Below are 13,610 nucleotides of genomic sequence, written 5' to 3'. Positions count from 1 at the left end.
TATATTATACCCATTTGTTTTCCGACGGGATATGTAAAGGTTAAGAGGAATACAATTATGGCTCAGTTGTAGTTTTATTTTTCTATTTTTTTGTTTTAGTATTTTTTTATTATGTTATGTTAGTCACCATACAGCACATCATTAGTTTTTGATGTAGTGTCCCATGTTTCATTATTTGCATGTAACACCCAGTGCTGCATGCAATCCGTGCCCTCCTTAATACCCATCACTGGGCTAACCCGTTCCCCTAACCTCATTCCCTCTAAAAGCCTCAGTTTGTTCCCCGGAGTCCATAGTCTCTCATGGTTCACCTCCCTCTCTGATTTTCCCCCCTTCATTTATCCCTTCTTTCTCCTAATGTCCTCCATGCTATTCCTTATGTTCCATAAATAAGTGAAACCATATGATAGATTATTCTCTGCTTGACTTATTTCACTTAGCATAATCTCCTCCAGTCCCGTCCATGCTGATGCAAAAGTTGGGTAGTCATCCTTTTTGATGGCTGAGGAATATTCCATTGTATTCCAGAGAAGACCACATCTTCTTTATCCATTCATCTGTTGAAAGGCATCTTGGCTCTTTCCACAGTTCGGCTATTGTGGACATAGCTTCTTGAACACAGATGGCTATTGAAGGGCATCTTGGCTCTTTCCACAGTTTGGGTATTGTGGACATAGTGCATATGGCCCTTTGTTTCACTACATCTGTATCCTTGGGGTAAATACCCAGTAATACAATTGCTGGGTCATAGGGTAGCTCTATTTTTAATTTTTTGAGGAACCTCCACACTGTTTTCCAAAGTGGCTGCACCAACTTGCATTCCCACCAACAGTGTAAGGGTTCCCTTTTCTCTACAACTTCTCCAACATTTGTTGTTTCTTGCCTTGTCAAGTTTTGCCATTCTAACTGGTGTAAGGTGGTCTCTCAATGTGGTTTTGATTTGAATTTCCCTAATAGCTAATGATGATGAACATTTTTTTCATGCGTCTGTCAGCCATTTGTATGTTTTCTTTGGAAAAGTGGCTATTCATGTCTTCTGCCCATGTTTTGACTTATTACTTATTTTTTGGGTGTTGAGTTTGAGAAATTCTTTATAGATCTTGGATATCAGCCCTTTATCCATATTGTCATTTGCAAATATCTTCTCCCATTCCATGGGTTCCTTCTTTGTTTTGTTGACTGTTTCCTTTGCTGTGCAGAAGATTTTATCTTGATGAAGTCCCAAAAGTTCATTTTCACTTTTGTTTTCCCTTGCCTTTGGAGACATGTCTTGAAAGAAGTTGCTGTGGCCGATGTCGGAGAGGTTACTGCCTATGTTGTCCTCTAGGATTTTGATGGATTCCTGTCTTACATTGAAGTCTTTCAATCATTTAGAGTTTATCTTTGTATATGGTGTAAGAGAATGGTCCAGTTTCATTCTTCTGTATTGAGCTGTCCCAATTTTCCCAGAACCATTTATTGAGGAGACGGTTGTTTTTCCATTGGGCATTTTTTCCTGCTTTGTAAAAGATTAGTTGACCATAGAGTTGAGGGTCCGTATCTGGGCTCTGTATTCTGTTTCATTGGTCTGTGCGTCAGTTTTTGTGCCAGTACCATGCTGTCTTACTGATCACAGCTTTATAATATAGCTTGAAATCAGGCATCAAGATGCCCACAGCTTTGTTTTTCTTTTTCAACATTTCCTTGGTGATTTGGGGTCTTTTCTGGTTCCATACAAATTTTAGGATTGTTTGTTTCAGCACTTTGAAAAATGCCATTGGTATTTTTCTTTTAAACATTTTATTTGTTTATTTTACAGAGAGAGAGAGAGAGAGAATATGCACAAGCAGGGAGAGTGGCAGGCAGAGGGAGAGGGAGAGAGAGAAGCAGGCTCCCCACAGAGCAGAGGAAACCTGATGTGGGACTCGATCCCAGGACTGAAGATGCTGAAGGCAGTTGCTTAACCAGCTGAGTTACCCAGGTGTCCTGCCATTGGTATTTTGATTGGGATGGTATTTTGATTGGTGTTGAAAATATAGATTGCTCTGAGCAGCATAGACATTTTAACAGTGTTTACTCTTCTAATCCATGAGCATGAGATGTTTTTCCACCTTTTTGTGTCTTCTTCGATTTCTTTCATGAGTGTTCTGTAGTTCCTAGAGTATGGATCCTTTAACTCTTTGGTGAGGTTTATTCCCAGTTATCTTATGGTTTTTGGTGCTATTGTAAATGGAATCGAGTTTCTAATTTCTCTTTCTACAGTTTCATTGTTAGTGTATAAGAAAACAGCTAATTTCTGTGCATTGATTTTTGTATCCTGCCACATTACTGAATTGTTGTATGAGTTCTAGTAATTTGGGGGTGTGGAGTCTTTTGGGCTTTCCATCTGTGAAAAGAGAGAGTTTGACTTCTTCTTTGCCAATTTGAATACCTTTTATTTCTTTTTGTTGTCTGATTGCTATTGCTAGGACTTCTAGTACTATATTGAACAATAGTGGCGAGAGTAGGCATCCTTCTTGTGTTCCTGATCTTAAGGCTCGCAGCTTTCCCCATTGAGAATGATATTCGCTATGGGTTTTTCATAGATGGATTTTATGTAATTGAGGAATATTCCCTCTATCCCTATACTATGAAGAGTTTTAATCAGGAAAGGATGTTGTATTTTGTGAAAGGCTTTTTCGGCATTGAGAGGACCATGTGGTTCTCTCTTCTCTTGTTAATTTGTTCTATCACATTGATTGATTTGCAAATGTTGAACCACCACTGCATCCCACAGATAAATCCCACCTGGTCCCACCTGGTCGTGGTGGATAATCTTTTTTAATGTACTGTTGGGTATTATCTTGTTGAGAATCTTGGCATCCATATTCATCAGGGATATTGGTCTGAAATTCTCCTTTTTGATGGTGTCTTTGCCTGGTTTGGGGATCAGGGTAATGCTGGCCTCATAGAAAGAGTCTGGAAGTTTTCCTTCTGTTTCTGTTTTTTGAAACAGCTTCAGGGGAATAGGTATTATTTCTTCTTTGAATATTTGGTAGAATTCCCCAGGGAATCCATCAGGTTCTGGGCTCTTGTTTTTGGGAGGGTTTTGATTACTGCTTCAATCTTGTTCTAGTTACTGGTCTATTCAGGTTGTCAGTTTCTTCCTGATTCAGTTTTGGAAGTTTATAGGTTTCTAGGAATGCATCCATTTCTTGTAGGTTGCTTAACTTATTGGCATATAGCTGTTGCTTCTAATTTCTGATGATGTTGATTTCTATTTCCTTGGTGTTAGTCGTGCTCTACCCCGCTTCATTCATAATTTTATTAATTTGGGTCTGTTCTCTTTTCTTTTGGGTAAATCTGGCCAGTGGTTTATCGATCTTATTAATTCTTTTAAAGAACCAGCTTCTAGTTTCATAGATGGTTCTATTATATTTCTGGTTTCTAATTCATTGATCTCTGGTCTAATCTTAATTATTTTCCTTCTTGTGCATAGATTAGGCTTAATTTCTTGTTGATTCTCCAGTTCTTTAAAGTTGTAAAGATAGTTTGTGTATTCAGGATTTTTCTATTTTTTTTGAGTGACGCTTGGATGGCTATATATTTCCCCCTTAGTACCACCTTTGCTGTATCATAGGTTTCAGACCGATGTGTTTTTGTTCTCTTTGGTTTCCATGAATTGTGTAAATTCTTCTTTGGTTTCCTGGTTGACCCAGACATTCTTGAGCAGGATGGTCTTTAGCTTCCAAGTGGTTGAATTTCTTCCAAACTTTATCTTGTGATTGAATTGTGGTTTTGAAGCATTTTGGTCTGAGAATATGCAGAGAATGATCTCCATCTTTTGGTATCAGTTGAGACCTGATTTGTGACCCAGTGTGGTCTATTCTGGAGAAAGTTCTGTGTACGCTTGAAAAGAATGAGTGTTCTGTTGTTTTAGGGTGGAATGTTCTGTATATATCTATGTGGTCCATCTGGTCCCATGTGTCATTCAAAGCTGTTGTTTCTTTGTTGATTTTCTGCTTAGATTATCTGTCTCTTGCTGAGAGTAGAGTGTTAAGATCCCCTATAGTTAATGAATTCTTACCAATATGTCTCTTTATGTCTCAATATGTCTTTTTTGGTAAACAGTTGGCTTATGTAGTTGGCTGCTCCCATGTTGGGGACACAGATATTTACAATTGTTAGATCTTCTTGTTGGATAGATACTTTAAGAATGATATAGTGTCCTTCTGTGTATCTAACTACAGTCTTCAACTTAAAATCTAATTTATCTGTTAGGAGAATTGCTACCCCAACTTTCTTTTGTGGTCCCTTGGCGTGAAAGATAGTTCTCTATCCCTTCACTTTCAGTCTGGATCTATCTTTAGGTTCAAAATGAGTCTCTTGTAGATAGCATATTTGTGGGTCCTGTCTTTTTTACCGATCTGCAGCCCTGTACCACTTTATGGGAGCATTTAGGCCATTCATGTTGAGAGTGATTATTGAGAGATACTATTTTATTGTTACCAGGTTTCCTGTGAGGTCCTGTTTCTGTAGACTGTCTTTGTATATTTCTGTTCTGTATTACTCTTGGGGTTTTTCTCCTTTTATAGAACCTCCCTTAATATTTCTTGTAGTGCCGGCTTAGTGGTTTACCTGTTCTTCAAGTTTCTGCCTGTCCTGGGAGCTCTTTATCTCTCCATCCATTCTGAGTGACAACCTTGCCATATAAAGAAGTCTTGGTTGCCTATGGACTCTGAAAAACAATCTGAGGGTTTTGAAGGGGCGGGGGTGGGAGGTTGGGGGAACCTGGTGGTGGGTATTAGAGAGGGCACAGATTGCATGGAGCACTGGGTGTGGTGCAGAAACAATGAATACTGTTATGCTGAAAAGAAATTAAAAAAAAAAAAATAAAAGGAGTCTTGGTTGCATGTTCTTCTTATTTAGTACCCTGAATATGTCTTGCCAGCCAGCCCCTTCTGGCTTGCCAGGTTTCTGTGGACAGGTCTGATGTTATTCTGATGTTCCTCCCTCTGTATGTAAGGAGTCTCTGCCCCCTAACTACCCTTAAGATGGTTTCCTTGGTTCTAAGATTTGTAAGTTTTACTATTACGTGCCAGGGTATTGGTCTGTTCTCCTTGATCTTGGGAGGCGTCCTCTCTGCCTCTAGGACACGGATGTTTGTTTCAGTCCCCAGATTAGGGACATTCTCAGCTATGATTTGGTCAAATATCTAATGATCACCCCCCCTTTCTACCCTCTCAGGGATCCCAGTAATTCTGACATTGGAAGGTTTCATGTCATCATTTATTTCTCTAATTCTGTTTTCATGGATTTTAAGCTGTTTGTTCCAGGCCTCCTTCCTGTTCCTTCTTTTCTGTCAGTTTGTCTTCTAGATCACTAATTTGTTCTTCTGCCTTGTTTACCCTAGCTGTTAGAATATCTAGGTTAGATTGGATCTCATTGATAGCATTTTTAAGTTCTGCCAGATCAGCTCTCATTTCTGCCCTTAGAAAATCTATGTTGCCATTAATAGTTTTCTCCATCTTAGCTATTGTCTTCAGAACGCTGAAGTTTGCTTCCGACATCTTTCTTATATCCACAGTTAGTTCTGTGGCAGAGGTCGCAGTCTGAGTTTTTCCTACATTGGGGGTTCCTCCTCTTAGTTATTCTGTTGAGGGGTGGTTGAGGGAATATATAGACTCCAGATTATTGACCACAATAGAAGCAAGATGCACCTGTTTTATAGGGACTTTAGGGTTGTCGGCCTCTTGTACTTCCACCCTGTCTTCTGGAGGAGGGGCCTGCAGCGATGTTACTCAGGCAACTCTGTTTGGGCAGAGTTGCCTTGCCTCCTCTGTGGGGGCAGGGGGCGATGGGGTCAGTGAAAACAGTTTTCCTGGGACTTCTGTTCTCTGGCAGTTTTCCCTAGTGGCTTTCCACATTTCTTTTGAGAGTCAGAGCAGAAGTGACTATCCAAACCTCTTCAGAACAGAGAGATCACAGTCTGTTCTTCAGTGAGCTCTCCAGACCACACTGTCTCCATTTGTCTGTGTTGCTAAAAATGGCAGGATCCTGGGTTGTGCGCCCCACAGTAGCATTACCAGCCCTTGCTTCCAGGTCCAGGCACATCTCTGCCCTTTGTGCTTCTAAAACCGCCAGCTGCCCCTCAGTTCACAATCTCTAGGTTTCAGACTGGAAGGCTGGGGAGCTGACCTAAAGTCCTTTCCCTGCTGCGACCAGTCCACCAGTCTGTGCCTGGTCCCCAGCACCGGAGGCTTTTGTGCTCCAGTGGTGCAGGGATCCTGGAGGCTCCCTCCTCCTTCTGTTTATCTTCTGATATCTGCCTGCAGAATCTTGGCTCCCTGTTTCATATCTCTAGACCAACCTTGGAGATACTGTGTTTGTAGGGATCCAGATATATCTTCTTACATCACAGGCTGATTTCATAGGTGTTTGGAATGGCCTGGTAGATATTCAGCTCAACTCAGCACTGGTTGAGATAGGATCCCCTCCTCTTCTGCCATCTTTGGGCCTCTCCTTCTCACAGTTCACAGTTGGGGCTGGATAGTAGTTTGTGTTGAGTGATGTTCTGTAGTAGCCACACAGCAGAAGGATTATCGTTCACAGGGAACTCCTCTAGACCTCAGTTGTAGTTTTAATAATTATTGTAATAAACTCACAGAAGGATGTGGGATATCAGCTCTTTCTGTACGTCCTTCATAATTTTAGTTATGAAAGCTTACACATCAAATAGAGACTAAAGAAAATAATATAAAAATGAGAGTAACCATGGAATTTCTACTGAGCTTTTTGGCAACCAACAGAAAAAGGGAAATAAGGGAGATTGTAGTTTTCACAGATTAATATGTTTGTCAGGAGAAAATTCTCTTTTTCCGGGCACTAAATTGTATGGGTGAAGTCACTGTGAGTTTAAATTATATATAGGTGAAGCATATTGGATGATAACATAGTTCCTTCAAGTACGGGTTTTTTTTTTTTTCAACTATAATTTTAAAGAAAGAATAAAAATGTTCGACTACTTACACAGCTCTAAGTATGTGAAAATTGTAATATGGTGAAGGCCTTTCTTGTCTAAGAGTTAAAAATACACAGTAAACACTTCTTGATATGCTAGCTGCTAACAGCTTGGAACCTAGGTAGCTAATGTCATCTTCAGACTGCCTCTTTCAAGCCCTGTGTAGCTTTATCAGGAATTGGAAAGTGATTTTTCAGTATTATGGTCAGTGCCAAAGTATAGATCTTTTATGGCCATTAACAAGAGAATAAAATAGGTGTTTTTTTTTTAATTTAAAGATTTTATTTATTATTTTAGAGAGAGAGAGAGAGAGCATGCATGTGAGCAAGTGTGAGCACGGGTAGATACAGAGGGAAAGGGAGAGAGATCCTGAAGCAGGCACCTTTCTGAGCATGGAGCGCCACACTGGCTCAGTCTCAGAACTCTGAGATCATGACCTGAGCGAAAATTAAGAGTTGGACACTTAACTGACTGAGCCACACAAGCGCCCCTCTTTTTTTTGGGGGGGGGTGGTAAAGATTTGTTTATTTTAGAGCATGTGTGCGTGCATGGGCACCTGTGGGGGGAGGGGCAGAGAGAGAGAGAGAGTCTCAAGCAGACTCCCTGCTGGGCATGGAGCCTCACCTAGGGCTCAGTCCCACAACCCTGAGATTATGACCTGAGTCAAAACGAAGAGTCAGATGCTTAATGGACTGAGCCACCCAGGTGCCCCTTAAAATAGATATTTCTTAATTAGATGTCAATGCTTTCCCAGCATGCAGCATGGTTTCTTTTGTGAGAAATTTTGTACTTGGATTTTTAAAAAGGGGAGTAGGTCTTCAGACCCTTTCTTTTTTCAGTTTCAGAGATTTAGAATCCCAAATGATATAAATTATGGATGAAGTTAAAGAGGAGAAAATATTATACTTCTCAAATTTTGCTTCTTAGTAGAAGTAAAGATTTAATGTCAAACTCCTGTGGATTGCTGGTACAAATTGGGTACTTTCTGAGCAAATTATGAGTTGAATTTTATTTTTGTATTGATTTTCAGGTACAGAGAGAAAGACCAACTCAATACATAGATAATTCACTTAAAATAAGTCTTCTTGAGTCCTTTGTTATGGATCCATTATAATCCCTGGAAGTAAAATCCATAATTATTTTACCTTTTGCCTGACAGTAATGTTACCTTAACCTGAAGAAATTATTCATAACCTCTTCTTATTCTCTAATGTGTAAAATTAGGAATAGTGGCTGCTTTTCACACCTTTTGGGGCTCTTTCTGGGGGCCTGGCAGCTTCACAGTATTAAAGAGAATAGGATCTGAGCCCTGTCCAGCCATTTGCTCAGTTTATCCTTGAGCCTGTTATTAGAAGTTTTCTGAGGCTCCATTTGATTCACTGTAAATGGAGATAACACTCATCTCACACGGATGCTTTAAACATAGGATAACGTGTGGGCATACCTACGAGCAAGTGTCCATGATTGCTGTAATAATGTGTGGAATGTGGTAACCGTCCTGTGTTCTCTGCCCCAGGCACTTAGTGCCAAGACTTCCCTATGGCTGGGGGGTCATGGGGGAGTTCACAGGCAGGCTTAGATCAATCTTGGGGAATATTTTAATGGACTGCATGTTGCCAATTGACATGAGGGAAACAGACTGTAACATTTTATACGCTAAGTTCAAAGGAGTAGATCTTTGCCAAAGCTTTGGGTAGGCCAAATCCTTTTTCTACAGTTAGTATCTTTTTCAGTTGGGCCTCAGGTCAGCTCTCTCTGATATATATATATATATATATTTTTTTTTTTTTAATTTCTTTTCAGCGTAACAGTATTCATTGTTTTTGCACCACACCCAGTGCTCCATGCAATACGTGCCCTCTCCAATACCCACCACCTGTTTCCCCCAACCTCCTACCCTCCGCCCCTTCAGACCCCTCAGATTGTTTTTCAGAGTCCATAGTCTCTCATGGTTTACCTCCCCTTCCAATTTCCCTCAACTCCCTTCTCCTCTCTAACTCCCCTTGTCCTCCATGCTATTTGTTATGCTCCACAAATAAGTGAAACCACAATATAATTGACTCTCTCTGCTTGACTTATTTCACTCAGCATAATCTCTTCCAGTCCCGTCCATGTTGCTACAAGAGTTGGGTATTCATCCTTTCTGATGGAGGCATAATACTCCATAGTGTATATGGACCACATCTTCCTTATCCATTCGTCCGTTGAAGGGCATCTTGGTTCTTTCCACAGTTTGGCGACCGTGGCCATTGCTGCTATAAACATTGGGGTACAGATGGCCCTTTTTTCACTACATCTGTATCTTTGGGGTAAATACCCAGTAGTGCAATTGCAGGGTCATAGGGAAGCTCTATTTTTAATTTCTTGAGGAATCTCCATACTGTTTTCCAAAGTGGCTGCACCAACTTGCATTCCCACCAACAGTGTAAGAGGGTTCCCCTTTCTCCACATCCTCTTCAACACATGTTGTTTCCTGTCTTTCTGATATTTTAACAACTCAGTAAGCCATTGCAAACAGTACTTTCAGAAAAGCCTGAGGAGATTTGATTCTTCTCTCCATGGGTCCCATTTGGGTTCTTCTCCTATTAGACTTTCAGCATTTTGTGACCTACAAGTTAGGCTCACAAAGTTTCCTCTGGGATTCTTGATGTACACATTCACAGTTGAACCCCTTATGTGTGTTCTTTCTTGTCCTTTGTCTGAATCTTTAAGTTGCATAAACTCTATTTAACAGACACAAAGGAAGGCTTGTGTTTTCTGCATCCCAGGCACTAAGGTAGTGAAAAAGAAGTAGATGCCTCAGGGCCACTTTGTATGTAGGAATAAAATGAGAGTATAGTAGAGCATGTCATCCATAATAAAGACCTTTGACCAGGAAAAACAAAGAAGCAGAAAACCAGTGGGCAAAAAGCCATGGTTGGACAATACTCTGCCAGAACAGCTCATCTTTGTTTTGTTCTGTTATTCCTCTTTGACCCTTATTTCAACGATGTCTTTTTTGTGAGGAAATCAGTTAGCTTTTTCACCTCCCAAGTATTCACTCTCATCCCTGAGTATCCGTTAAATCTCGTATGGGAAGTGAACCACCCTTCATGTCTCTCTAAGGTGCGGAGTTGATGGGAGCCTTTGTGTATGACCAGATCCAGCCAGACCCTTTTCCATCTCTTGGCAGTTCAGAGCACTGAGCTCTGGAAGGCGTTGTTCTGTTCCCTTGTGATTTGGAAACTTCTATTTAGAACATGACTCTTTGCACTGGTCCTTACTGAAAGTACCACAGCTTATTATAATTGAAGGGTGGCATGGTATCTTTAGGTACACTTTTTAAATGTTTTCTAAGAAGGGAGGAAAACTGATTTTCCTTCTACCCTCTTGAGTTCTTAGCTGAGACCCTGTAGTAAATGACAGATGAACGTGAAAAAAGCTATTGATTAACATGTATGCCTCACATACACATGGGAGATACCCAGGAAAAAATGGGTAACTTAAAGGTGTAGCTTTAGAATTTAAGATTAAATTCCATCTTAATAGGGAACAAGGAGTGGGGATGTAGGCCTCTTATAAGAGAGTATTTGATTTTTAGGAATGATGGCTGGGCCCATAGCAAAGTAGGTGGGAGATACGAGACTGTGACATGGTCTGTCAGGTCTCTCTGGATGTCATGTGGACTTTAAGACTGTTCTCTTGTGATAAGAGTCAGTCCTCCCTGTTTGATGAAACTCCCAGGGAGGGGACTTAGGACACTTTTGGAGGACCTGTCTTTAGGTAGATAAGGGGAGTTCAGAGAAAGCCTCTCCCTGCACTTGGCTATTTTCAAGTATCTACAGTTCACAATAGTGCACCAAAGTGGCATATTTTGAGGTGGCATATTCTGCTCATCCTTTACACTAAAGAGTCTAACTTTTAAAATTGGAATATTAGAGGGCCCTCTTGCAATGAAGCATGTCTAATTTCAGGCTTGATTTTTTAGATACATATAGGAGAAAAAAATATATGTATATATTATATATGCATATATAATATATATATAAGATCTGGAAATTTTGTGGTAAATGTTGTTATACCCTACCTCTCATCTTTCCTCCCCCCCACCCCCAAGAACAGCAATATAGCACAGCACATCAAACTTATGCAGTCACACATACTCCATAGTTGCAGGCCTCTCCAGAGTGGTGGCATTTATAGTGACAATAAACTTACTTTTTTCCTAATAAACTTTATAGGTGGTCTCCCTTTTTGCCCTTGCGTGAGTTAGACAGAACTACTTCCTTACTGTTGGTTGAAAGTAAGATCTATACCCATTGTCTAGATTATGTTTGTGTAGCTCCTAGTTGACACAAAAATATATTATGTGCTTTAATATGACACCCAAAATTAGTAAGTCAGTATAAGGGTAAAAAAAAACCCACACAAATCATGTTCATGCTATAGGAGGTTTCAGTCAGTCCCTCAGTATTTTCAGTCCTAGTTTACCTTCGCGAGCTGGGGGTCCCTAAACCCTCACTGGCCCAAGTCCACAGAATTCCCTCTGGTTCCTATCTCAAACACGTCTTCTTTTTCTCAGTCTTGCTTCATATCTTTGATAGCTTTGGACAAAGGCCGTGATAGTGGAGGTAGAGCAACATAGTAAAATCCTTGGACCACCTCTCTCCCCTTTCTCTGGACCTTTGTGGAGAAAGGTAGGGTTACATTACTGGTCCATGCTGGTGGCCCACAGGTCATTTCCTGGAGGTGCTTAGACAAGGAGAGGTTGAATGTGAGCTGATGAGGAGAGAAGATGACAGTGTGACTGCGTGTGCCTGCTGCTCATCACCAGCAGGTGCCCTCATCCCACAGCCTCTGGAACCAGTATGTCCATGGGAGGCCATGCACCCAGAATGTAAATCCAGGTCTCTATCCAAAACTCACGCTCTTTCCTTTTCATAGCAGGGACTTTTTAAAATGTTATTCACAAAATCTCTTCTTTTGTTCAGAAACAAAAGTTGGGGCAAGTTATTCACAGGAAAATAGGAAAGAGATTTTTTTTCCCCTGGAATTAACAGTGAAACCTGTGTGTAATTTAGAGCTAAGTATACACGTTCTCTGGGCAGATGTTCATTTTCTAAAGGAGAATGTGACCTAAGTAGTTTGGAAACCTCTGCTCTAAGCCTCAGTTGCCTTACCTGTACAATGAGAATACTACTTCTCTGCTCCTGGGGTTGTTTGTGGATTCAGTATAACCATCTTTGTGAAGGTTTTAGACTATGTTGGTGCAGAGAAAGTGCTCAGTAATGAGAAGTTTCGTTACATGTTGTCAATCTTGATGGTATTTTTTAGTGATTTATTTTCATCCTGAGGTCTAGATACTTAATATTCATTCACTGGTATCAGGAAATGTGTTTTTCATGTATCAGTCCACTTACTTGGAATCCTGCTTCAGTTTATTTTGAACTTCTTTTATTGCAAAAGTATGACTGTAGTAAACAAAACTTGACCCAGACAGGGAGGTAGACACTGCCTTGTAGTTGCATGCAGAATCACCTGTTTGTGTGTGTAATGACTTATGCACGGTAAAGAGAGTGTTTCAGATTCATGCAGTACAGGTACCTTTCAAATCTGGAAAAGTTTACTTTTCTGGAGGTATTTCACTAATTTTTAGATGTTAAAGTAAGTATAGATGACATGGTGTATTGTGCTTTGATTTCGAAACTTTGTTTAAACTTTAAGCTTTGTTAAACAACTTTGTTATTTTATTCCTACTGTTTTAGGGAATATCTTGGTAAACAGCTCCAATCTGAGCAGCCCCAGACTGCTGCTGCCCGAAGCTGAACATGCCCTCCAACCTCAGAATCTCCAGCCTTCCTGTTTCACCTGGGACGGAGTACCTGAGTGTGAATCTCACTAGTTAGTGTCAAGAACAAGTAATTTTTCATTTTACTTGCAATTTTCTTCTGTTTTGTCGCTTTTCACAGTGCTGATTTTCATTAAACGGGTTTGCCCTGTAAGTTGTATAAAAGTAGGTGCTTTCTGTTGCTAAGGAAAAGATTACTGTTACATGTACCGCTTGTAATTTCTGTATTTATTGTTCTCTGGAAATGAGTATCGTTATTAAAGGATTCTTGCTTCAAAAGGTTTTGCTATTTACTTATTCCTTACTCAAACTATAACAAAAATCATCTTTTTTCCTAGCCAATTTGGGAGAATTGTTGTAAGGTAGTGAATGGTAAGTAAATATTCTGAAATTCTGCATATCTGTGTCCATCTACCCATCCATCCACCCATCTGTCCATGTGCACATACACATTACAGCAATCCTCTGCTAATATTTAAAGAACTTTAAAATTTTAAATACATTTTTAACATAATGCTATGGTCCAAAAGATTTGCCTGTGGAGCTCAGTGAAGAATTTTAGCTTTAGAGTTATTTTTAAAAGATTTTATTTTTTTGACAGAGAGAGAGATCACAAGTAGGCAGAGAGGCAGACAGAGGAAGAGGGGGAAGCAGGCTACCCGCTGAGCAGAGAGCCCAATGTGGGGCTCGATCCCAGGACCTTGAGATCATGACCTGAGCCGAAGGCAGAGGCTTAACCCACTGAGCCACCCAGGCGCCCCTAGAGTTATTTTTATTTCATTGATTTCCTGTACTTTCATTCTT

The 13,610-nt window shown here is 40.3% G+C and overlaps 1 protein-coding gene across 3 annotated transcripts in view; it reads left to right on the top strand.

The window, feature by feature from the left end:
* Nucleotides 1–13,085, top strand: part of ATP6V1H (ATPase H+ transporting V1 subunit H) — a 144,696-nt gene extending 131,611 nt beyond the window's left edge. For all 3 annotated transcript variants that reach the window (XM_032846582.1, XM_032846579.1, XM_032846580.1), the window contains one exon: nt 12,724–13,085. In XM_032846582.1, coding sequence (XP_032702473.1) covers nt 12,724–12,784 — 61 coding nt within the window. In that variant the 3' untranslated portion in view covers nt 12,785–13,085. The remainder of the gene's footprint in view (nt 1–12,723) is intronic.
* The last annotated feature ends 525 nt before the right edge of the window (nt 13,086–13,610 follow it).

This window comes from Lontra canadensis, unplaced genomic scaffold (assembly GCF_010015895.1).
Source record: "Lontra canadensis isolate GAN:19392208 unplaced genomic scaffold, GSC_riverotter_1.0 scaffold177, whole genome shotgun sequence".
NCBI lineage: Eukaryota > Metazoa > Chordata > Mammalia > Carnivora > Mustelidae > Lontra > Lontra canadensis.
The sequence above is the reverse complement of the archived record's forward strand: the minus strand, read 5'-3'. Positions and strand labels throughout refer to the sequence as shown.